This window comes from Bufo gargarizans, chromosome 8 (assembly GCF_014858855.1).
Source record: "Bufo gargarizans isolate SCDJY-AF-19 chromosome 8, ASM1485885v1, whole genome shotgun sequence".
NCBI lineage: Eukaryota > Metazoa > Chordata > Amphibia > Anura > Bufonidae > Bufo > Bufo gargarizans.
Genome location: NC_058087.1, coordinates 100,946,811 through 100,971,031, shown reverse-complemented (window position 1 = coordinate 100,971,031; position 24,221 = coordinate 100,946,811). Strand labels below are relative to the sequence as shown.

At 39.4% G+C, this 24,221-nt stretch overlaps 1 protein-coding gene across 1 annotated transcript in view; it reads left to right on the top strand.

Annotated features, from left to right (window-relative positions):
* The window catches only part of COL5A2 (collagen type V alpha 2 chain), a 260,308-nt gene that overhangs the window by 166,000 nt on the left and 70,087 nt on the right, over window positions 1-24,221 (top strand). The window contains exons 19-39 of the mRNA XM_044302642.1: window positions 6,785-6,883; window positions 7,150-7,194; window positions 7,275-7,373; window positions 8,062-8,115; window positions 8,230-8,337; window positions 9,499-9,552; window positions 9,863-9,961; window positions 11,383-11,436; window positions 11,872-11,970; window positions 12,060-12,113; window positions 12,200-12,253; window positions 12,350-12,403; window positions 16,052-16,105; window positions 16,261-16,305; window positions 16,402-16,500; window positions 17,363-17,470; window positions 17,561-17,614; window positions 19,613-19,666; window positions 19,746-19,799; window positions 20,039-20,092; window positions 20,951-21,058. Coding sequence (XP_044158577.1) covers window positions 6,785-6,883; window positions 7,150-7,194; window positions 7,275-7,373; window positions 8,062-8,115; window positions 8,230-8,337; window positions 9,499-9,552; window positions 9,863-9,961; window positions 11,383-11,436; window positions 11,872-11,970; window positions 12,060-12,113; window positions 12,200-12,253; window positions 12,350-12,403; window positions 16,052-16,105; window positions 16,261-16,305; window positions 16,402-16,500; window positions 17,363-17,470; window positions 17,561-17,614; window positions 19,613-19,666; window positions 19,746-19,799; window positions 20,039-20,092; window positions 20,951-21,058 — 1,503 coding nt within the window. The remainder of the gene's footprint in view (window positions 1-6,784; window positions 6,884-7,149; window positions 7,195-7,274; window positions 7,374-8,061; window positions 8,116-8,229; window positions 8,338-9,498; window positions 9,553-9,862; window positions 9,962-11,382; window positions 11,437-11,871; window positions 11,971-12,059; window positions 12,114-12,199; window positions 12,254-12,349; window positions 12,404-16,051; window positions 16,106-16,260; window positions 16,306-16,401; window positions 16,501-17,362; window positions 17,471-17,560; window positions 17,615-19,612; window positions 19,667-19,745; window positions 19,800-20,038; window positions 20,093-20,950; window positions 21,059-24,221) is intronic.

Here is a 24,221-nt window from a genome sequence, read left to right as displayed (position 1 = left end):
TGACGTCTTGCGACAGGCCAGGAAAATCTCTGGCCATTTTGGAAGATCTTACACATTAATGGCTTGCCTCGCTGACATTCAGCAGCAACGCCACCTGGCCGTCAGACGTTTGATTTATGACTGCCCGACATGATGGAACTCCAGCTTGTATATGCTTGATAGGCTGCTCCAGCAGAAATGTTCAGTTAATGACCACCTGTACAAACTCTGCGGCAGGACATGTTTTGGGGTGCTTTTTTTTTTTTTCACTGCGCCAGTGGTTGCTCATGCGCGACACATGCAGACTTCTGCGGCCATTTGACTAGATCATCAAACTGGTCAGTCGCAGCCAGGACGCCATCAGTGATATTGTACCTTACGCCTTCTTTCTGGAGCGTGCATTACGTTGTATCATTAATCAAGCTGTCGAGGAGCAGGAGCAGGAAGATGAGAAAGTTGCAATGCTGGATGAATTCCCAGGGGGAACTACTCCATCTGAGACAAGTCAAGAATAGGAGTCCAATGAGGAGTCAGAGGAGGATGGTGCCGGGGCTGAGGGAGGAGCAAGAAGGGAATGCTTTAAACTTTTCTGGGATCCCTTGTGTTGTCTGTGGCTGGGGAGAGAACGAGAAAGACATTATTCTGGATGATGAGCAGAAGCCAGGCCACTCCACTGCTTCCAGTTTAGTGCAAATGGGGGCCTTCATGCTCCAGTGCTTGAAGAGGGACCCATGTATAAAAAGCATAAAGGGCAAGAACACCAGTACTGGGTGGCAATGTACTTAGACACCGATACAAACACAAAATGGCGGAAATGTTACTACCATCACAGAGGGCTGTCAGAATGCAGCACTTCCAGGCCTTGTTTCGAGAAATAATGCATTCTGCTTTTGCAGGCGCTGGCAGAGGATTTCCACTCACAGAGAAACAGTTATGGGTACCAATCTAACAGCGCATGCAAGAAGATGTGTTGGTGACTTTCAAATGAGATCATTCTTGCAGCCAACCGATTGACAGCCGTCCTCCAGATCCAGCTTTAGGGAACGCCTAGACCGCCTACATCGGGTTAACGGCCGATGTGGATGCTCTGAGAAGCGATGAACTCCAGGACTACGGGGTGTACAGGCTTGACCTGTGGCCAGAGCTGGCACAATTTGCCATGGAACTGTTGGCTTCCCCCTCGTCCAGTGTCCTGTCTGAAAGGATGTTCAGCGCAGCGCGGGGGGGGGGGGATCGTAACCGATAAGCGCACTTGCCTAGCTCACGACAGTGTGGACTACCTCATATTTCTAAAAATTAATGAGACATGGATCTCGAGGAAATTCAACACATGTGATGAGTATACCACCACATCATGGTCCCCTATATCAGTTGAATGCCTAATTTTTGGGGCCTGTACTGGCCGACAGTTACATATTTATCCTGTGACCACTTAATGTACCTCCAGCCACAGAATCCAAATGTAATGCTGCAGAACCCCAAGCAACCAGGCAAAGATCTGAACAAACGTGGATTTATTGAAAACACAGCAGTAAAGTCCAAGCCAGAAATCATACAGAAATAACGTAGTCCAAATAATAACCTCTGTGGGAAAACATCAGAGAAAAGCCAGACCAGGCTAAAGTTCATACAGAAGAGTCCATGAAACCAAATACCTAAGGATGAGATGGTGGTCCAAGGTCCGATCCGAAGCCACACATGGTGCAACTGTAGAGCAGAGACGAGGTTTCCAGAGGCATTCACTAGATGGAGACACAGAGTCCATGCATGGAACAACCTTAGTGAATCTGAACCAGCATACTCCAAGGTTGTAGAGACAACAGTGAGCACTGATCAGCCAGGGAAATCACCTTTTAAACACCTGCTGGCCAATCACAGAGTGGTGCTTGTCAGAACCTCATAGGTCATGCGATGATCCTACTCATTAGCACCTGTGCAGCAAATTCCTAATCAACTTTGAATTTGTGCACAGATGCTTTACCTGCCAGTGGCCGACGTAGCACATAAGATGCACGCACACTCGGCTGCGCCATCCTTTGCAAATTACCCCTCGGGCGTGCACACGGACGCCCAACAGACTCGGCACGGGCACAGGATTGTGCCAGCATGGATGCCGGAACGGAACCCCCAGGAGACACTGGAGGCAGGACCAGCCATGATGTATTGCCATCAGCCCGGCAATTCTGCATCAGAAATCCCCACAGCCCTCCCCTCCGGCGCCCATGTGGATGCCCCACCGTATCTCCCTGCAAGGGAACCAAAATCGCAGACTCCCTTACACCAACTGGCCGCCAGTTAAATTTTTATCCTGTGACCACCTAATGTACGTTCACCATTTGATTGCGTTCGCGCGTTCGCAAACCGCCCTGGGCCGATGTTTGGTCATTACTAGTATACAGCACCCCTCAATCAGTATTTGGCGGAAACTAGTATATAGCACCCCTCAATCAGTATTTGGCAGAAACAGGTGAATAGCACCCCTCAATCAGTATTTTGCGGAAGAAGGCATATAGCACCCCTCAATCGGTATTTGGCGGAAACAGATATATGGCACCCCTCAATCAATATTTTGTGGAAGCAGGTGTATCACAGCCCTCAATCAGTATTTGGTGGAAGAAGGTATATAGCAATAGCACCCCTGAATCAGTATTTTGTGGAAGAAGGTATATGGCACCCCTCAATCAGTATTTGTCGGAAACAGGTATATAGCACCCCTCAATCAGTATTTAGCGGAAACAGGTATATGGCACCCCTCAATCAGTATTTTGTGGAAGCAGGTATATAGCACCCCTCAATCAGTATTTGGTGGAAGAAGGTATATATCAATATCACCTCTCAATCAGTATATTTTGGAAGAAGGTATATGGCACCCCTCAATCACTATTTTGTTAAGGCAGGTGTATCGCAGCCCTCATCAGTATTTGGTGGAAGAAGGTATATAGCAATAGCACCCCTTAATCAGTATTTTGTGGAAGAAGGTATATGGCACCCCTCAATTAGTATTTGGCAGAAACAGGTATATGGCACCCCTCAATCAGTATTTGGTGGAAACAGGTATATAGCACCTCTCAATCAGTATTTGGTGGAAACAGGTATATGGCACCCCTCAATCAGTATTTGGTGGAAACAGGTATATGGCACCCCTCAATCAGTATTTGGCAGAAACAGGTATATGGCACCCCTCAATCAGTATTTGGCGGAAACAGGAATATAGCACCTCTCAATCAGTATTTGGTGGAAACAGGTATATGGCACCCCTCAATCAGTATTTGGTGGAAACAGGTATATGGCACCCCTCAATCAGTATTTGGCAGAAACAGGTATATGGCACCCCTCAATCAGTATTTGGCGGAAACAGGTATATAGCACCTCTCAATCAGTATTTGGTGGAAACAGGTATATGGCACCCCTCAATCAGTATTTGGTGGAAACAGGTATATAGAAGCCTTCAAGCAGTTTGGGTGGCAACAGGTATATCACATCCGTTGCAATTAGTTACTCCAATAGCTTTTGTCCCTCTATCTAGCTATGGTATCGCAGCAGAACCGTACACAACTGCTGCACAATACAAATACACTATAATTTCTATGTTAGAAAGTATATTATAAGTATATCACACCCCTCTATATCACAGCTATCGATAGCACACCTTTACCAGTCTTTCAAAGGACTTTTATGGCCCTATTAGGTATCGTTTGGTGTCCCTATCTGTCCTTGCTCCAAACTACAACCTCTAACTACACTGGCAAAATACATAATGTAAAATGGCTGCCAGATCGGGTTATGTTATAGGGTAGGGGGTGTTTGCATGTTCTGAAATGTCTCAATTGGCTGTCCGGTCTTACCTGATGAATGTGTCATGGGTCAAAGTTCGGCGCTATGCAAAAAAATATGGTGCGTGCGAATATCGCAATATGTTCGCATGTTCGGCAAATCACGAATGAGCAAAGTTCGTTGCGAAACGACCTCCAGGCGAATCGCAAGGCCATCTCTAGCGGCAGATACACATGCATATCCGCTGCTCCATTCTACTTTATGGGACTTCTAAGCTTGTACTTAGTTTAGAGTTCAATGGAGCATGTATGCATTCATGGTGATACAATCAAATGGATAACATGAAACCCCATTCCAGTGATCAGCGGGGGTCCTGTGCACTCAGACCCCACTGATCAGACACCTAACACATATCCTTTGGATAGAAAATGCATTGTTGTCATGGGTCAATCCATTTAAGATAGATACCAGAACTCAGTGGCATCTTTTTATGACGTCAGTTGAATTTGATATTTTTCCCCTGAGTAATGTTTTAAGTAATTTTGTTCAACCGATTTACTTGCTTAAAAGGGTTGTCCAAGTTATTTTTATTGATGACCTATCTGCAGAATAGGTAATCAATATCAGATCGGCAGGGATTCAACACCCCTTCTTATCAGCTGGTTGAAGAGAAGGCATGAGCTGTGCCAGTGCTGCCTTCTCTGCTCTATTCACCGGCTCACAATTGCAACAGTAGCGGTGAACAGCTGTATTTACACAATGGGACAGCTCATTCCCATACACTTGAATAAGAATGAGCCATCCCATTGACATGAATGGGATGGCTAAGGCCTCTTTCACACTTGCGTTGTTCGGATCCGGCGTGTACTCCACTTGCCGGAATTACACGCCGGATCCTGAAAAACGCAAGTGTACTGAAAGCATTTGAAGACGGATCCGTCTTCAAAATGCTTTCAGTGTTACTATGGCAGCCAGGACGCTATAAAATTCCTGGTTGCCATAGTAGGAGCGGAGAGCGGGGGAGCAGAGTATACTTACAGTCCGTGCGGCTCCCGGGGCGCTCCAGAGTGACGTCAGAGCGCCCCATGCGCATGGATGACGTGCCATGCGATCATGTGATCCATGCGCTTGGGGCGCCCTGACGTCACTCTGGAGCGCCCTGGGAGCCGCACGGATGGTAAGTATGCTGCTCCCCCGCTCCCCGCTACACTTTACCATGGCTTCCAGGACTTTAGCGTCCCGGCAGCCATGGTAACCATTCATAAAAAGCTAAACGTTGGATCCGGCAATGCGCCGAAACGACGTTTAGCTTAAGGCTTAAGGCTTAAGGCTGGATCCGGATCAATGCCTTTCAATGGGCATTAATTCCGGATCCGGCCTTGCGGCAAGTCTTCAGGATATTTGGCCGGAGCAAAAAGCGCAGCATGCTGCGGTATTTTCTCCGGCCAAAAAACATTCTGTTCCGGAACTGAAGACATCCTGAACGGATTTCACTCCTGTCAGAATGCATTAGAATAAAACTGATCAGGATTCTTCCGGCATAGAGCCCCGACGACGGAACTCTATGCCGGAAGAAAAGAACGCAGGTGTGAAAGAGCCCTTAGGTGTAATTACACTGCTTCCCTAGTGTTGTGAAAGTGAGCAGGTAAACGATGAAGAGAAGGCAGCACTGGCACAGTTCTCACCTTCTCTTTAATCAGCTGATCGGCAGGGGTCCGACACCCAGTAGGTTTTCAATAAAAATAACTTGGACAACCCCTTTAAGGGCTCCATTACAGTGGCCAATTATCATTACAGCTTGTTTCCAAGCAATTGTAACAGAATTGACCAATATTTGTAAAGGGATGAATTATAATTTATGGTTCATAGTTCTCAATCTCACAGCTATCAAATCAAGTTTTTATTTTAAACCTATTACATAGGAAGTTTTGGCAATTTGGTGGATTTTTTAAAAATCTTTCATGTCACTATAGGAAAGATTTATCACCATGAAGGGAAGTCAGTTTTGTAGGAGTGTGCGTTTCCGTAGTTTGCTCCTAGTTCATTAAATGCTATAGAATGATAAATTTTGTGCATCTTTATATAGAATCTGTCAATATGATCAACCCTATAAAACCAGGCATTCTGCGTGGTTAAGTTGGTCATGGTAAATTTAACAAGCCCCGTATTGCTGGAATTGGATATACCATTGCAGTGTAATTAATATTTTTATTCTTATGCATATAATGTGCTCAGAGCCTCAAGAGACATGTCCTAATTAATAGGGCCAGGGATCTTCATTTTTATGATGCCTGGCCCTGAAATCTCTCACATATGCCAGCAATATTTCAATCGGCACATAAGCCCCACCAGACAGTATGCTTTGCTTTATAAGGTTGATAGTAGTGACAGATGTTCTTTAAGTCTAACACTTCCACCTTCAGTTACTCCACTACTCATGCCATCTCTTTAGTGTGCATCCGTTTTAAAAAAAAATTGCAGCTGATGAATCTAGATTCTTCTAGAATCAGCTTGACAGGATAATAGTTGGAGTACAGTTCACTGCCTGGCTCATGTAAAGCCCAAGATGCTTCTGATTTATAAAGTTATCATCCAGTCTACATATTCCTATGGTCCATGTGGTTGTTGCAAACCATATTTTTTTAATGTTTTTAACTGCATCTCAGGCCAGATGACCATCCCATAGTTATGTACTGTAAAGAAGATACAATTTAAAAAATGATATGAAAAAATGAAAAAGGTTAAAAAAAAAATATTTAACATTATCTAGTTTTGATTAGTAAAAGAGCTATATAATACAATTCTTTTAAAAATCTTTTTCATTGACTGCTAGGAGTAGGTAGGCAAATGTTAATGCTATGCTTGTGTGATACAAATATGATGCAAATGTTTTATTTTGTTAGTGCTGTAATATAGCAAATAAGCATTTTTGTAATTATCAGATATCATTAAAATGCATTTATATAAACTTGAAGCCAAGTTATGATTTTAATGTTATTTTTCTAATCTTTTTAAATGTCCTTCTAACAAGGGTGAAGCTGGTCCAACAGGTGCACGTGGTCCTGAAGGTCCTCAAGGTCCAAGAGGTGAAACTGGTTCACAAGGACCTGCTGGATCACAAGGTCTCCTGGTATGTTTTAGTTCATGGAAATTCAAGTTAAAGTATACTGCAATATAAAACATGTTATGCATTGTCATACACTGCAAACTAAAATAACTCATTTTGACTACTTACATACTTGCTTCCTTACTTGCCTGCGCTGCAGTTATTTCATATCCAACTTGAAAACCATTTCACTATGGATATTGTAGAGAAGACATATCTATGATAAAATGTAATAAAACAATTATATACTATTATGGATATCTTTTGTAACGCTTATATTTTGCATTTAGGGTACACCAGGAACTGATGGAACTGGCGGAGCTAAAGGACCAACTGTAAGTGAAACATAACCCACAATGAACTGGATTCTCAGCAAATATACATTTTACGATGTCAATTATGTTTTCTCTCACAGGGAGGTCCTGGTGTTGCTGGTCCACCTGGACTTATAGGACCACCTGGATCTCCTGGACCTCAAGGAGGTACCGGACAACCTGGTATCAGAGGCTCAGTGGTAAATATAATACATAAGTGTAAACTGAATTTATAAAAAAAAAATAATTACGCACACAAAACAACAACTTATACGCAATCAGATTCTGGAACCATCCATAATAAATAGATTATAGTGCCTCAAATTTGAAGAAAGTCTGTACAAATTATCAATATACAGTTGGAAATAATATTCACATAGGTCATAGGTTTTAGAACATTCTCAGGTTTTAAAACTAAGTATCGCAATGATCTGAACAGTAGTGTTGAGCGAATCAAAGTTCACAAGGTGAATATGATTTATCCTGGCAGCCCCAGCATCAGGGTTGTGCTAGTTAGTGCTGCTATTGATTACAAGGCAGAGTCACTCACCATTTTTTGCCAGGCATTTTCTTACAATCCGTTGTCAGCAGCTCTAGAGGTCCCAGGTGCTGGATTCCACTCAGTGTATGGTATGTGGAGTCCTCATATTCGTGCCACTGATGATTGACAGCTTTCTCCCTATATATAGTTTGGAAACAATAAGAAGAAATCTGTCAATCATGGGAGTGTGATCCTGCATTGTATCCATATTTAATAGCAAAAAAAGACATAAGGGTGGTTGTTTTGCTAAATATTTGAAATACTGTATTTATATAGTTCATGTTAATCAATATACTTTTTTAAAAAGGTCATATATTTTGTGCAATGAACATTTTTATTACTTAAAGGGTGATCCTGGTGTCCCTGGTTTTAAAGGTGAAGCTGGACCCAAAGGTGAACCGGTAAGTATATGTAGGACTTTAAAAACATAACTGATATCTATTGGTTTTTCTATTTATATTAAAAGAAACAAGGATTGATTACAGCTAAATGAAGACAATTATTTGTTAAACCAGGGTCCACATGGTCCACAAGGTCCAACAGGTCCTCAAGGAGAAGAAGGTAAAAGAGGCCCCCGTGGAGATCCAGGATCAATAGGCCCTCCAGGACCGGTTGGAGAAAGGGTAATACAATTTTATGTAAAACAGAATATTCAAAAGGCTTTCCACAACACAACAGACATTCCTAAAATATTGATTGGATATGTAGTTGCTGCAATGTTTATAGTGGATTAACCTTCAAGCAAACTGTACAGTGCTTTGTACATAAACCATAGGATAATATAGAAAACTTTATATGACAACTAATTTCTAAATGGAAAATAAGCGATTCCTTGTATAATCATTGTGCTATATATCTTATAGCTGTGTAAGAAACTGATAATGTAATGTTTTGGGAAGAAATCAAGCAATGTATTTTACATTTGTAATGAAAAGGGTAGCTGGATATACTGCTCAATACAGTTGGAACTGCATTTAGAAAAGGTGCATATTTGTCCAGTGCTAAATCCGTATAACATGCAAAGTGACAATTATAAAAGTATTCTTGATTATTTGTCTAACTAAATATTAGTAGCGGAGTGGGTGCCATCTTTAAAGACCCAACATGTGACTGTTTTGGCACATGTCCAGAAGAAGTTAATATTACTAAAGCTGGCTTGGCATTAAGGAGCTTGAAATAAGTCGCATACAGTCCTAGGAGGCCTAAGAGTGTCATCCACAACTTTTCAGGGTGGTTGGAACACTTTCAATTCTGGTCAGATTTATTCAGAACCAAATCAAATTGCCTGACTGATTCTGCCAAATTGAATCTGAACTGAATTTCAACAAATCAATAAACATAAACTTAAATCTAAATATAAGAGACTTTAGGGTCTTCATACCATATGTGGCCTGTCAGGCCAATGTGATGATATTCAACTTGATTACTGCACATTTAAATGTTCTTTTACGCAGTCAGATGCAAATAAATGGGGAATGAATGGTGGTTATTATGACCGATTCTCAAACATTCACTTTGTATATTGTCAGCAGCACATCTCTTGTCTGCACAGGGTAATATATTGCCAACAAGGATTTTGGGTGCCGCATGAAATATGTGATTACCCAACAAATGAGTGTTTTCCTTGTTTGTTCGAATGGCGGCACTGTTACACAGGCCAGTTACCAGGAATGAGTATTCATATTAGTATTCATTTCTGATCATTGGCCTGTGTAATTTATATAATTGCTACATTCTGTTCAAAGCATATAATAATTCTTAGCATTTACCATTTTTATTTTTAGGGTGCCCCAGGTAATCGTGGGTTTCCTGGATCTGATGGGTTAACTGGACCGAAGGTAACATTAACAGTTTTAGTCAATATCTTACCTAAGGTACTCATAGGTTCAAAATACCTGGTGCCTTATGTTCCTCCCACCTATCTAGCCTCAGTTACACCGCTCACATATTAACATCATACGTTACACAATAGATTCATAAAATGCCTTTATAATGATATTGTTGTTTATATACTAAGAATTTATTGCATGCAATAATAACTGTATACATATTCAATATTCTAGCTATTTTTTTCTGTTTTAAAAGATGATCAATTTATTATATTCATGCTAAATTTTTATTCTAAAATATTCACCAAAACTTTTACAGGGTGCTCAAGGAGAACGAGGAGTCGCAGGGGTTTCAGGCCCTAAAGGAACTAATGGAGACCCTGGTCGTCTTGGAGAACCCGGTCTTCCTGGTGCTAGAGTAAGTAACATGTTAGAATTTGTTATATTTTCTGATTTACAATTCTTTAAGTCTATCATTTATAATGTTATTCTGTTTATTGATATGATTTGGTGAAACATGATATGATTTGGTGAAGCAAAACATAAGGTCAAGGAGAACAGCCAGAGTCACGTTTTATGGTTATTGTCCTCTAGGAGCCACAGTAGACCACAGTAAATTCTCAGTTTATACATTTAAATCTTTATTAATCATAACAGCAGGTTTCCTATAAGTAAGTCCTGGTTTGTGAAGGCAGTTATTTGCAATTTTAATCTTAAATATATTTTCCATTTTGCACAATGCCCTTGGCTTATGAAAGGTCCTCAACTATGAGCTTCTCAGCTGTCATCACCAACAAAACATTTAACTCTCTATTGATTCCTCTAGAAAGGGGAATAAGGAAGAGGGATATCTAAAGAAGACAACCCTTTTAAGTATCACATATCATTAAGTCAACTTTTTGTCAAAATCAACTAGTCATAATGGTAAACTCAGAGGAAGTCCCTTCTATGTATCTTATGGCAATCACAATGAATTGGCCTCTAACTGCCATTAATGCTTATTTTAGTAAATGCACAATTTATTCCATCTGCCCCCCCCCCCAAAAAATAAAAAAATAAAGAACAAACACCTTGCCTGTGTGAGGGGGTCTGTGGCAATGTGGAAACGTGGTAAGTTAATGTGACATGCAAGAATAATGAAGGGGTAATCCGAATAAAAATGTTTCTATTATATTGGGAACTTATTAAAGGGAGTCTGTCACCACCATATGGCCATTTACAGTGCTTACATTGCCCTATAGCACACCTATGCATGAATGTTATGTTACCTTTGTCTTTAGACTTGCAGAAGCTGGAAAAACGAACTTTGATTGATATGCAAATGAGCACTCGCAAGTGCCCAGTGGCGGCGTTCACTGTGTTGGTGCCCAGGCTGCCCTGCCTTGTTCCCCCGCCCCAGCCTCTGCATATGCCCACCCTCCTATTCCCTTGCATCATCCTAAGGTCCGGCCGAGATCCCGTGCCTGCGCACTGCCTCTCCGGGCCGGAGCATGCGCACTGCGATGCCCATTGTTGGCATGGCATCGCTTTAACTACTGCATATGCTCTAGCGAACAGTTGAAGAGTGAAAATTACACCAGATAGCAATGTTTCTGGCATTCATTTAATAATATAATATTGGTGTGCAATTCTTTTTTCTCTATGTTCTATTGAGTTCTACAGTATGTAAAACTCCCTGTTGCATGTTGCACATATTATCTCAGAGCATCATATCATATTATCCATTGATTATTGAAGGATCTAGTAAAATACTTTCCAAAGAAAAACATAAATTGTTTTGGAAACTCTTTTCATACAGTATATCTCCAGAGGAAAGAATGAATCTTACTTCTATTTCAGGGTCTAACCGGAAATCCTGGAGTCCAAGGTCCAGAAGGCAAACCAGGACCAGTGGTAAAGTGTAAAATATTATATACATCTGCATATTTAAGATTATGTTTTCAACTTATTAATTAATTTCAATGAAATTACAAAAAAGTTTTGTTTGTTAAATTTTAAAAACAATGTTGATGTCCATTGTTACAATTTGGCTAAATTGCTGCATGGTATAGTGAGAAAACAGCAGACATTTCTGTTCTATGTTATATACTGCAATGTGCATACTGTTTGAGCTACAGTGCATTCTTGAACAATTTTAAGAGTCTTAATGGTATAAACAAAACTTACATTTTTCCTAAATGGGATTTTCTTTTTATATCATACTATATTTTTCAGAAAATCTGTGTTCGTTCCTTTCAGTTTTGGTGTAGTAATACATCTATCTTTTTTCTGTATAGAAGTTGTTTGGTAAAAAATAAGGTTTTTAAACCTATGGTTTATGTCTTGCAGGGAGCTCCTGGAGAAGATGGTCGCACTGGTCCACCTGGTCCAATTGGAATACGTGGGGAAACTGGAACTATGGGGCCTGCTGGTCCAAAAGGCAACAGTGTATGGGCTATATTTGCTTATCAGTTTACTAAATCATCAATACTCTTTCTTTTCCTGAATAATTTATGAAATTAATGTCTGCTCAACAGGGAGACCCTGGAAAGCCTGGGGAGCAAGGCAGTGCCGGTGTACCTGGACAAAGAGTATGTTACCATCTCTGTTTTCCAATCACTGTGTGGAAGCAAAATATATCTTTCTATAAATTGAAATGTTTTATTATTTTAATCAGGGAGCTCCGGGAAAAGATGGAGAAGTTGGTCCTTCTGGCCCTGCTGGACCTCTAGTAAGGAATACAAAATAGATATTATGTCAATATTTAATAAGGTTTACACATAGAGAACCATTTTAAATATGTTTCTGAATTCCTTTAATTTTTTAGGGTCCTGCTGGTGAAAGAGGTGAACAAGGACCTCCAGGCCCTACTGGATTTCAGGTATTTTTCACAATTGTTGATATATTACATGTAATGTAAGGTACTTTATGGATAATGTACTAAGTTAAATTGCACATAACATATAGCCTCTAATTTACATAAATCCCCAAGGCAACAAAGTTCATTAAGGAAAATAGTTGTACAGTCCCCTTTATATGGTACTTAGCTGTTTACGCCTATCTTAAGATGATATTATTTAAACTATGGTTATTGTATATATAAAACCCTTTTTCCTATGCATAAATCCTCCCTATGTCATTATTTACCACAAAACTGCAACGTGTCTGGTACTGACCAAAGCCTCAAAAATGTTATGATGACCTCACTTCCACAGTTTGCCCATGGTCACTCCTTCGTTAGAGACCTCTGGCTTCCCAATCCCACAATTCACAAGAAGACCACTGATGACTAACTGCTTCATGAAGAATACAAATTCTTGATATCCCTATAGTCCACACTTGCAACTGATCCCTCCTCATGCTTACCAACAAGCCTTATACCCACGATCGGCAATATTGACCCCAAAACACACCAGAAAATGTACCAAATGTACAGTAATACTCCCTTTGTGATATCTTCCACACCTGTACCTTCCTAAAAGCATGTCTTCAGACTACTTTCCTGCACTATAAGAGAGATAACTCTTGAAAGCTAATTTGAATGCGTTTGAGTTTCTGGGAAAGATTAAACTTCGCTTTTTTTCTAAAAACCGTAAGCCTTTCAGATGCCAGTAGAAGTCATTTCTTCCTGAAACACAGAGCAGTGTTGGCTGGACTACAATATTCCTCATGCATACTAGATGGTCTCGCTAATGACAATGAGCCCTGACAAAGGCCACTCAGCTAAATAGGGCAATTTTCTCTTGGGACACTTAGTTTTCTTTTCCTTTTGGAAATTGATCTGACTTACATGTCTCATTCAGAAAAATACAATATGAGAAAGTCAGTACTTTTATCCGTTTCCAAGTAGAGCTGGCTTCCAGTGGAGTAATACAATTTGGTCTCACGTTCTCTCTGGAATTCGGGTAAATTGATTCATACTTGAATCAAATCTTGTAAAAAAAAATCAAATTGGGACTGAAACTAATTTCAATAGATTTACACATCTTCAGTTAATTCCTTTGACAACTTTTCATAATGAAAGAAACAATTTTTTAGCTAACTATGAGCTTAAAACTACATTGTAAGACTCTCAAAATGTACAGTACCAGTCAAAAGTTTGGACACACCTTTTTATTACATGTTTTTACTTGTTTTATTTTCTACTTTGTAGATTTTTATTGAAGGCATGGAATTAATGAAGGAACAGATATCAAATTAAGTGGTTAAACCATAATATGTTTTATATTTTGGATTCTTTAGTAGACCCTTTTTGCTTTGAGGTAGTCACTTTTCAACTAACAGGTATGACTGGTCAAGAGTTAATTTGTTGAATTTCTTGCTTTCTTGATGTGTTTGAACTTTAGTAATATAGTTTATCAGGCTAAAAAAAAGACATTTGTCCATCCAGTTCAGCCTGTTATCCTGCAAGTTGATCCAGAGGAAGGCAAAAAACTAACTGTGAGGTAGAAGCCAGTTTTCCCCACTTAAGGGGAAAAAAATTCCTTCCCGACTCCATTCAGGCAATCAGAATAACTCCCTGGATCAACGATATCTCTCTAGTAACTATAGCCTGTAATATTATTGCATTCCAGAAATACATCCAGGCCCCTCTTGAATTCCTTTATTGTACTCACCATCACCACCTCTTCAGGCAGAGAGTTCCATAGTCTCACTGTTCTTACTGTAAATAATCCTCTTCTATGTTTGTGTACAAACCTTCTTTCCTCTAGAAACAGAGGATGTCCCCTCGTCACAGTCCTGGGGATAAATAGATGATGGGAGAGATCTCTGTACTGTCCCCTGATATATTTATACATAGTTATTAGATCTCCCCTCAGTCGTCTTTTTTCTAAAGTGAATAACCCTAATTTTGATAATCTTTCAGGGTACTGTAGTTGCCCCATTCCAGTTATTACTTTAGTTGCCCTCCTCTGAACCATCTAGCTCTGCTATGTCTGCCTTGTTCACAGGAGACCAGAACTGTACACAGTACTCCATGTATGGTCTGACCAGTGATTTGTAAACTGGCAGGACTATGTTCTCATCACGGGCATCTATGCCCCTTTTGATGCAACCCATTATCTTATTGGCCTTGGCAGCAGCTGCCTGACACTGGTTTTACAGCTTAGTTTGCTGTTCACTAAAATTCCTAGGTCCTTTTCCATGTCAGTGTTACCCAGTGTTTTACAATTTTGTATGTATGGGTGACTTGCATTATTCCTACCCATGTGTATAACCTTATATTTGTCAGTGTTAAACCTCATCTGCCACTTCTCTGCCCAACTTTGAAACCAACAGTTATATTGTGCAGAGGGAGGGTTGGTACACAGTTTTAGTTTAGCCCTATTCTATTTCTGTTCCAATTCACATTATGGCAAGAACCATTAAACTAAGGCTGAGTTCACATCGCCGTTATTTTTCTGTCCTTTCTGATCCATTATTTTAGACTGAAAAAAAAGTCTTGCAGTTTTTTGAAAGTGTCAGCAAATGCAGTCATGAAAACTATCAAATGCTATGATGGAACTAGCTCTCATGAGGACAACCACAAGAAAAGAAAGACCAAGAGTTACCCCTGCTGCAGAGAATATGTTTATTAGAGTTACCAGCCTTAGAAACAGCAAATCAGTGGCATTTCAAATTAGAGCCTACATACTGTAAATGCTTTACAGAAATCAAGTACCAGACATATGTCAACATCATATGTTCAGAGAAGACTGCAAGAAATAGGCATTTATGATCAAATGGCTGCAAAGAAGCTGCTACTGAGAAACAACAAGAGAAGAAGTGAAAATCTGTACTTTTGTCTGATGAGTCACAATTTGAGATTTTTTGTTCCAACCGCAAAAAGGTGAGCGGATAGTTTCAACATGTGTGGTTTCCATCATGAAGCATGGAGGAGGAGGTTTGATGATATAAAGGTACTTTACGGATGATACTGTTGGTGATTTATTCAAAATTCAAGGCACACTTATCTAGCATGTCCACCACAGCATTCTGGCGCAACATGCCATCCTAATTGGTTTGTGCTTAGTGGGATAATTCGTTTTTCAATAGGTCAATGACCTGAATACACCTCCAGGTTATGTAAGGGCTATTTGACCAAGAAGAGTGCAGCGTCTGATGACATGGCTGCTAAAATCACCCGTAACGCGTTTGGGATGAGTTTAACTACAAAGTAAAGGAAAAGCAGCCAAGTGCTCAACACCTCTGGAAACTGCTACAAGACCATTGTAAAATCATTCTAGGGGACATCTGATGGAGCTGACAGAGAATGCCAAGAGTGTGCAAAGTTGTCATCAAAGCAAAAGAGGGCTACTTTGAATAATCTAAAATCTAAAACATATTCTGGTGTGTTTAACATTTTTTTTGTGTCTACTACTTAATTCCACATGTGTCCTTGCATCATTTTCATGCCTTCTGACTGTATGAATTTACAATGTAGAAAAACAAAAACAAGAAACCTTCTGACTGGTACTGTATCTGTGCAGTTTTAAAAAAAGATAAAAACATGTTAACTGTATAGTATAATGTTTTCTATACATTACAGGGTTTACCAGGTCCACCTGGGCCTCCTGGAGAAACAGGGAAGCCAGGAGATGAAGTAAGTTTGTTCTTATGCATTATATCATTGTATAATAAGCACTTCAAATATGTACAAAAAAAAAGTTAAATATATTTAGTGCTATTTTGGATGGTAATTTTCAGTGATGTAAATAATTGTAGAAATACTTATTATAAATTTTATATCTTAAACAGGGCGTACCTGGAGATTCTGGAGCTGCAGGCCCACTTGGTCCAAGGGTAGGAATTATATTTATATGTAAATCCTTGTATTGCAGTAAAGTGGTATTCCTTTTTTGTTGGAGCAAACAAAATAAGGCATTTGTTTTGTAACAGGGAGAGCGTGGTAATCCTGGTGAAAGAGGAGAACCTGGAGCTTCAGGACTACCTGGTGAAAAGGGTATGGCTGGTGGTCATGGACCTGATGGACCAAAGGTGAGTTAGTCTTATTTCACTTTGTGCAAGAGAAATATAGGAAAAAAATATATACTACTTCAATAATTATGACCTTTTGCATGATTTACTTGATTATGATGATGTTTTTAATATAATAAAAAAAAATCAAAGGGCTAACATTAAAAAATAAGCCTAGTTATAAAAAGTTAGGCTACTTTCACACTGGTGTTTTGGTTTCTGTTTGTGAGATCTGTTCAGGGCTCTCACAAGCGGTCCAAAAGGGATCAGTTTTGCCCTAATGCATTCTGAATGGAAAAGGATCCGCTCAGAATGCCTCCGTTTGCCTTCGTTCTGTCTCCATTCTGCTTTGGAGGCTGGCACCAAAAAGCTGCTTACAGCGTTTTGGTGTTCATCTGACGAAACTGAGCCAAACGGATCCGTTCTGACACACAATGTAAGTCAATGGGGACAGATCAGTTCTTTATGACACAATCTGGCACAATAGAAAACTGATCCGTCTTCCATTGACTTCCAATGGTGTTCAAAAAGGATTCATCTTGGCTATGTTAAAAATAATACAAACGGATCCGCTCTGAACGGATGCAGACAGTTGTATTATCTGAACAGATCCGTCTGTGCAGATCCATGACGGATCCGCACCAAACGTGAGTGTGAAAGTAGCCATAATTTGATCATGTCCATATTTCTTTAATCACTGAGATTAAAAATATAAATGCATGACTGTCATTGTATTTGACAGTCCATTACAATTTTAGTACATATTTTAGAGCTTTGTTGCGTACAATCCATATTTTCACCTACAAAATATCTCACAATTTGTTTTTAAAACTGTTCATATACATTTTCCAAGTTTTTATCTAATATATGGTTATGACCATAGGGAAATCCTGGTCCACCTGGCACCCCTGGTGATGTTGGACCTCCTGGTCTTCAAGGTATGCCTGGAGAAAGGGGCATCGCTGGAACACCAGGTCCAAAAGGTGACAGGGTAAGTAATTTTTTTCTATTGCTTCTTAAACTAAACAAATATAATGTAATAAAATGCAATATAGGTTTTTTTGTTTTATTTTTATTTCAGGGAGGTATAGGTGAAAAGGGTTCTGAAGGAACTGCTGGTAATGATGGTGCAAGAGTGAGTACATGTTTATCACATATTGAAGCATATACATACAGTACACATGATAAATTGCAATCAAGGAATTGATGATCAGTCACTTGAGGAGGGCTGAGTAGCTCCCATCTGGCAGACTCAGACCACTAAGACATTTACAATCTGTTAATGGTCTGAAAGTGCTTAGTTGTAGGGACATGTTACAGAGAGGGAACAGATACCATATGCCCAATTCTGATTATTTCCCGTTCTTCTTTTAAAATATAATTGATTAATAATTAACAACAACACAGATAGAGCAGCAGCACAGTCAGACGGCGTGAATAGGGTGCAACTCCTCAGGGAAGTGCAACTCCTCAAAGAACGAGGCAGCACTTCAAATTCTCGTGAGGGGGTGATGACCCAAATTTATTTCCCAGGCAACGTTTCGGCCTACTCAATGAAGCCTTTGTCAAGCAATGCAATAGTGTTGAAACTGGGTATATACAGTATACCCAAATGCGAAAAGTGCAAACAAATCAAATCAAATTAAGTGGATAATTGAACACATGATAGATATAACGCATGATTACATGACATCAGAAGCATTATAAATATTCTCAGTACAAAAGTGCATAAATAGATTAAAAAACAAATAACTCATACAGTGAAGGGTTCATAAATACAGTGAATGCATATCATTCGTATCACATATTTATAAAAATAGATTTGTAGACCCGTGTCTTAGTGCTAAAGTGCTCTTGCTGGTGACTTAGGGGTTAAAAAATCGTCTGCAGTTGTTCGAACTACAGCTGTATCAAATTCGAATATTGTTTGATTAAAATAGCTTACCATTGGTGGTTCAGTGCGACCGCATGTATCTGGCGTCCCTGCATGATTGAAAATTAATATATATATATACAGAAGATATATTATCGAGTCTCTATGTGTACTCATATATAAAGTTACAAAGATAATATTTGTTTATATTACAGTAATACAATTAATTGAATTAAGAGCAGGAGACTGCTAATGTTAATACTCCAGATGTCAGAACATTTGTGGGTTATTGTCTGAGCCACATTGCCAAATTCAAGTTTATCCTAGCTAGCGTGAGAACTCAGACGTCCCTGACGTAATGGGGTCACACTGGTTGACACTTTTTTTTTTTTATTCCAAAGGGCAGATTTACTAATATAGATATAGATTCTGTAAACTTAAAGAACTCTGCAAAAATGTTTATTCTCTGGCCTGTTAGAAAGGTACATGATGGAATCTATAGTGAATGTAATCTTCTCATCAGTGACTGTATTTGTGAGCTATGCCTTCTCTTCTAATTTTTAGCTGTGTCATGTGACCAACTCTCTGAACTCCAACTGACACAGAACCGGAAGTCAGTTACTTCTCTGTTCATTCCTATGAGACTGACATTGAGGCTCCCATAGAAATACATAGAGAAACTGACTTCCCGTCCACACATAAGATGCTGTGTTATTTGGAAAGTCTGATTGCTGGTCACATGACATAGATCAGAAGCAGAAGGGAGGGGATAACTCAGAAATACAGTCACTGGTAAGAAGATTACATTCATTACAGATTGCATTATGTACCATTCTAACAGGTCAGAGAATACAAATTGTACCCCTTTAGACAAGCTGTCTAGACATTCAGCAGATTTGTCACAGTTCCTCAGACTGAATGATATATTTGATGCAGGGCTAGGCACTTTTGTCTAACTCTATGCCAACTATTGGTTTGCTTCGTTTGAGAGAAAATTTTGTACTAGAATTGTAGAGCAATTTTGGTGCTAAAGTTGCACATGCCCCCTTTCTCACAATCTCACCCATTTTATGGTAAGCCACTCTCCTTTATAAGCTAGGTGGAGAGGATTCCTCAAAAACTAGATGTGCCAAAGTAAATAAAAATGCACCAGGTTGAACTACATTTGGTGTAGTTTCTGACAGTATCTAGGTGCACTGAAATTAGTAAATGTGGACACATATTGTCAATTATTTCAAACATTAAATATGTTTCTTAAAGGGTCTTCCAGGACCTCTTGGTCCAGCAGGTGCAGCAGGTCCAGCAGGTGAAAAGGTAAATATGTGATTTAATAGCGTCATACTATCAGTTTTTAACCACAGATATGATATACAGTATTACATTCTTTTTCTAGGGTGAACCAGGACCAAGAGGTGTAATGGGACCAGCTGGATCACGTGGAACACCTGTGAGTAATTCCTATGACTTTTCCTTCAATGACTATTAATGTGGCTCACAAGGTTCCAGTTTGTCAAATTTTATGCATTGTCCATTATATTATTTGACATTGCTTCATAATATATACTTTTTACATTATCTTTTTTCACAAATCTTAACATTCTTTGACATTACAACATGAACAATCACTTATGTAAGTCTTAAACAAAGGTGAACTGTTATGATCAATTTTTTTTTCTTTTCTTTCAGGGTTCTAGAGGTGAAAATGGCCCCACAGGTCCTGTTGGCTTTGCTGGACCTCCGGTATGCTCTTTTTCAGGAACTGTTGTTAACACTAATAATTTTAAATTATAATGTGTCGCCTATTTGTTTCCATGATTCTTTCACAGTTTTCATGTACTATAAAAAGACTGAATTTTACCAGTTATAAATACTTTTGTAGTTTATTCTATTTCTAAATTAATACAATGGTAACATTTGCAGTTCCAAAGTTGAAATTAATTTTCTGATTTAGAGTTCAAGAACATGCAAAAGCAGGGTGCTGAATCTCCCCTGCCTAAACCACTTCCAAGATATTGCACTGCACCAACCAGAATCCTACTCTATACTGATGAGGGACAAGCACCCCAAAATAGCTGTCTACAGATGGCTATCTGGCTTGTCTATATCCCCTTGTCAAATCCCAAGGTTTGTTGGAAAGTCAGATCATGACCTAGGGGGGGCCACTTCCAATAGGTGGTGCTAGCGAGATGGTTCTCTTTCTTGCAAGATACCTCTTTGCATATTAGTTTCCCATGAAGCATTACCAATAAGTCCATACTATAGAGTACTTCCAGTTAGTCTCCGCACAGGGCTGGTCCTTTTAAAGAAATTCAGCACCCGTCAAAGTTCAAGAGCAAAATAAAAACATACAAAATATTGACATGATATTATAGACTCCATGAAGAAAAGAAGATGCCCATTTCTCAATCCAATTATTGATTGAATTTTATGAGCTCTTCATCCTATTACCACTTATAGTAGATAGCCTTACAGATAGCTACATCAGTGAATGAAGATTGGTAATATTTAAAGATTAATCCCTTTCCAGTCCAAAGTAAATCTGTACAGTGAATCTGTCAGTGCAGAAATATGCATTTTTTATTTTTCATTTAATTTTAGGGACCTGATGGACAACCTGGGGTAAAAGGAGAACCTGGAGAGCCTGGTCAAAAGGGTGATGCTGGATCTCCTGGTCCACAAGGCCTGTCTGGATCTCCTGGTCCACATGTGAGTATGAAGACCCATAAATATGAAGCACTGTCTTTTGCAGTTCACATTTTAAAGGGATTGAATGTCCCCATTCCATGATTCGACCTCCTCCCCCCAAAACTCCCCCCCCTGAAAAAAAAAAAAAATATATTTTGAGCCTGTGCAGTCACATGCCAATCAGGGACATGTCACCACTGAAGCCAGTGAATGGCTGCAGCAATCAACATGACCACAGACAAAACATGAATTCCAGAAGTGGGAATAGGAGCCTCAGTGCTGGAACAGGGTGCTTTCAAAAGGTGACATGGTATTTTTCTTTGTGGTAAACAGTTTTTTTGGAAGGTCAGACAACTCTTAACTAATTGAATTTAATTTAATCTATGCAATACAGCTCTCCTCACCCAACAAATGTATTTATTGACATTGCTACTCACATCCTAAACTGCCTGTTCCCATAACACTCTACCATTATTTAGTGTGTGCTCTATACTTATACTTAATAGCTTTAAATTCATATTCAAGTCAAATAATGTATATTTTAGGCAAATTGGTTGTAACATTTATGGTTAGGTCTATTGGCATATTTAAAGGAGTTATTTGAAATGTTGCTGCGGCCGCCACTTCCAGGATCACATACTATACATTCAGCTTAGCACATGATCCCAGCCTGGGATTACAACCTGCAGCGCATGCATGAGTCTGAATCTCTCGCTAAAACGCTATCAAGAGATTTAGACTAACACTTGTGCTGTAGGTTGTAATCCCAGGCTTGTAGCTGAATGTACAGCATGTGATCCTGGAAGTGGCAGCTGCATCTCAGATATCCCTTTAAGTAATAGCTGAATACAGCATAAGTGTCCTATATATCATAGTAATCACTGAAGGTATATTGGCAATTGATCCTTGCTAATGTATATAATGTATCACTGAGAGCAAGGACCTAAAACGTAACTTTTATTTATAATCACAAAAAAAAAAATGACAACTTGGATCAAGCATCCTATTGGTGCGTAGAAAGCTATCAACGATAAATGAAGGCCTGAGAAACTGGGATACAGGGAATAACTATCCCTAAACTTTCCCTCCACAGCTGCTTAGCCTAGAGATTTCACAGGACCCAACACGTTTCCCCCTCTTAATGCAACAGAGGGTTCATCAGGGGACAATACCTGAATGGGTCAATACAGAAAAAGTGTGCGGCTCTTAATGAACTAACAGCGCATAGATATAGGGGCAAAACGCACAAAAACTGACCCACTGGTACACACATGTACTCCTAAGATACAGAGTTTATGGCAAAACAATTCGGCGGAGTTGTAACCAACAGATAGAAACAACATTAGTCACAGTCCCTTAGCATTCATACTATGCAACAGTGCAGGAACTAATATTACATGCACCATATAGTCATGAAATGCTGAGTTTGGAATAGAGGGGTTATAAATAGAGATGAGCGAACTTCTGTTTTAAGTTCGGCGTCTAAAGTTCGGCTTCCGGTTAGCGGAGAATCCCGATCTGGAACCGGATATGGATTCCGACTTCCGTTGTGGTCCGTGGTAGCGGAATCAATAATCGGCCATTATTGATTCCGCTACCACGGACCACAACGGAAGTCGGAATCCATATCCGGTTCCAGATCGGGATTCTCCGCTAACCGGAAGCCGAACTTTAGACGCCGAACTTAAAACAGAAGTTCGCTCATCTCTAGTTATAAATAAACCAATCAATGAGACCATGATCACAATTACTTGACAGTCATACTGTGACACAATGCATGGGCTGATATTACCTGCATCACTGCGTCCTGTGTTGTTTCCATTAGATACTAAACGGGATCATACATACCAAGCCGCTTGAGGTGCAGTAGAATGAATACAAACTCTCAATCTGCCAACTGTGTGACCAGATGATAGCTTCTATATATCATATCAGCATGCACTGTGATAGACTGTGATAGCAGCAGATTATTATATCATGCTCCAGTGTTTGAAATACAAAAGCACAATGCATCAATGTATCAATGCATGACCACGTTGACTAGAAAAATTAATTGTGTAATAGATCTTGATACAGATGTGTCATACATTAACTTTTCCTTAACTTGACACATCTTGAACTGTGTAAAACGAGAAAGAAAAATGTACATATCCAACGGATGCCATCCATCAGCCATTTGTCACACTAATCTCATCTGGATATTTTTGATGAATAGTTGTGATGGATTGCCCTTATAAATAGCATCTTTCAGCTCACCTGTCAGCCTTAAAGGGGTTGTCTCACGTTGCAAGTACAGGACTGCCACTGCTCACCAGTTCTGAACTTCCTGGCGTGTATGGGGGCATTGGCTAGGAGTTTGATTGATGGAAAACTTGCTCGCACAGGCAAGAGGTGATGTTGTCATCCTAGCACAGTTTGCTTCTACGAGTGCATTCCTCGGTTGGCACTGCTAATCAGTGAAATAGCGATGTACAACAGCTCTATGGCTACTGACAGTGCCTATGCGCGCTCCCAATATTCCGGCTACATTGCAGTGGTGGTCATAACCCCTGACAATGAGCAATCTATAATGGGGTGGAAAAATAGAATAAACACCGACAAAGAGGCAATTTGGACGAATGGATTACATTAATAAGTCACTTGTATTAATGTTTTAAGCAGTATAAGGGCCATTTGATGAGGTGAGACAACCCCTTCAACATGACGAATGGAGATTCAAAAACAAAGTGTTTAAAAAAAAATACATACATATATATATATATAAAATAAAAACTATGGTAAATACAGTTTACAGTTTATATTTAGTATTTCTGCAATCATACTGACCTGAGGAATAAGGCCACAATGTTAGTAGAGTACACAATTAAGGCTATAAAAAGGAATGGGGGCATGACCAGAAAATTTTTATATTTTCATTTATTTCCATTATGTCGTCCACCACACCCGATAAGTATTTTAGATTTTAATTGTTTTGGCATTTTCAGACACATCAATATGATACAGTCCTGATCAAAACTTTAAGACCACTTGAAAAATGGCAAAGAATCATATTTAGCATGGCTGGATCTTAACAAGGTTCCAAGTTGATCTTTAACATGCAACAAGAAGAAATGAGAATGAGACAAAACATTTTTTGAGCATTCAATTTAATAAAAACAACTAATATACTGAAACAGGTTGTTTT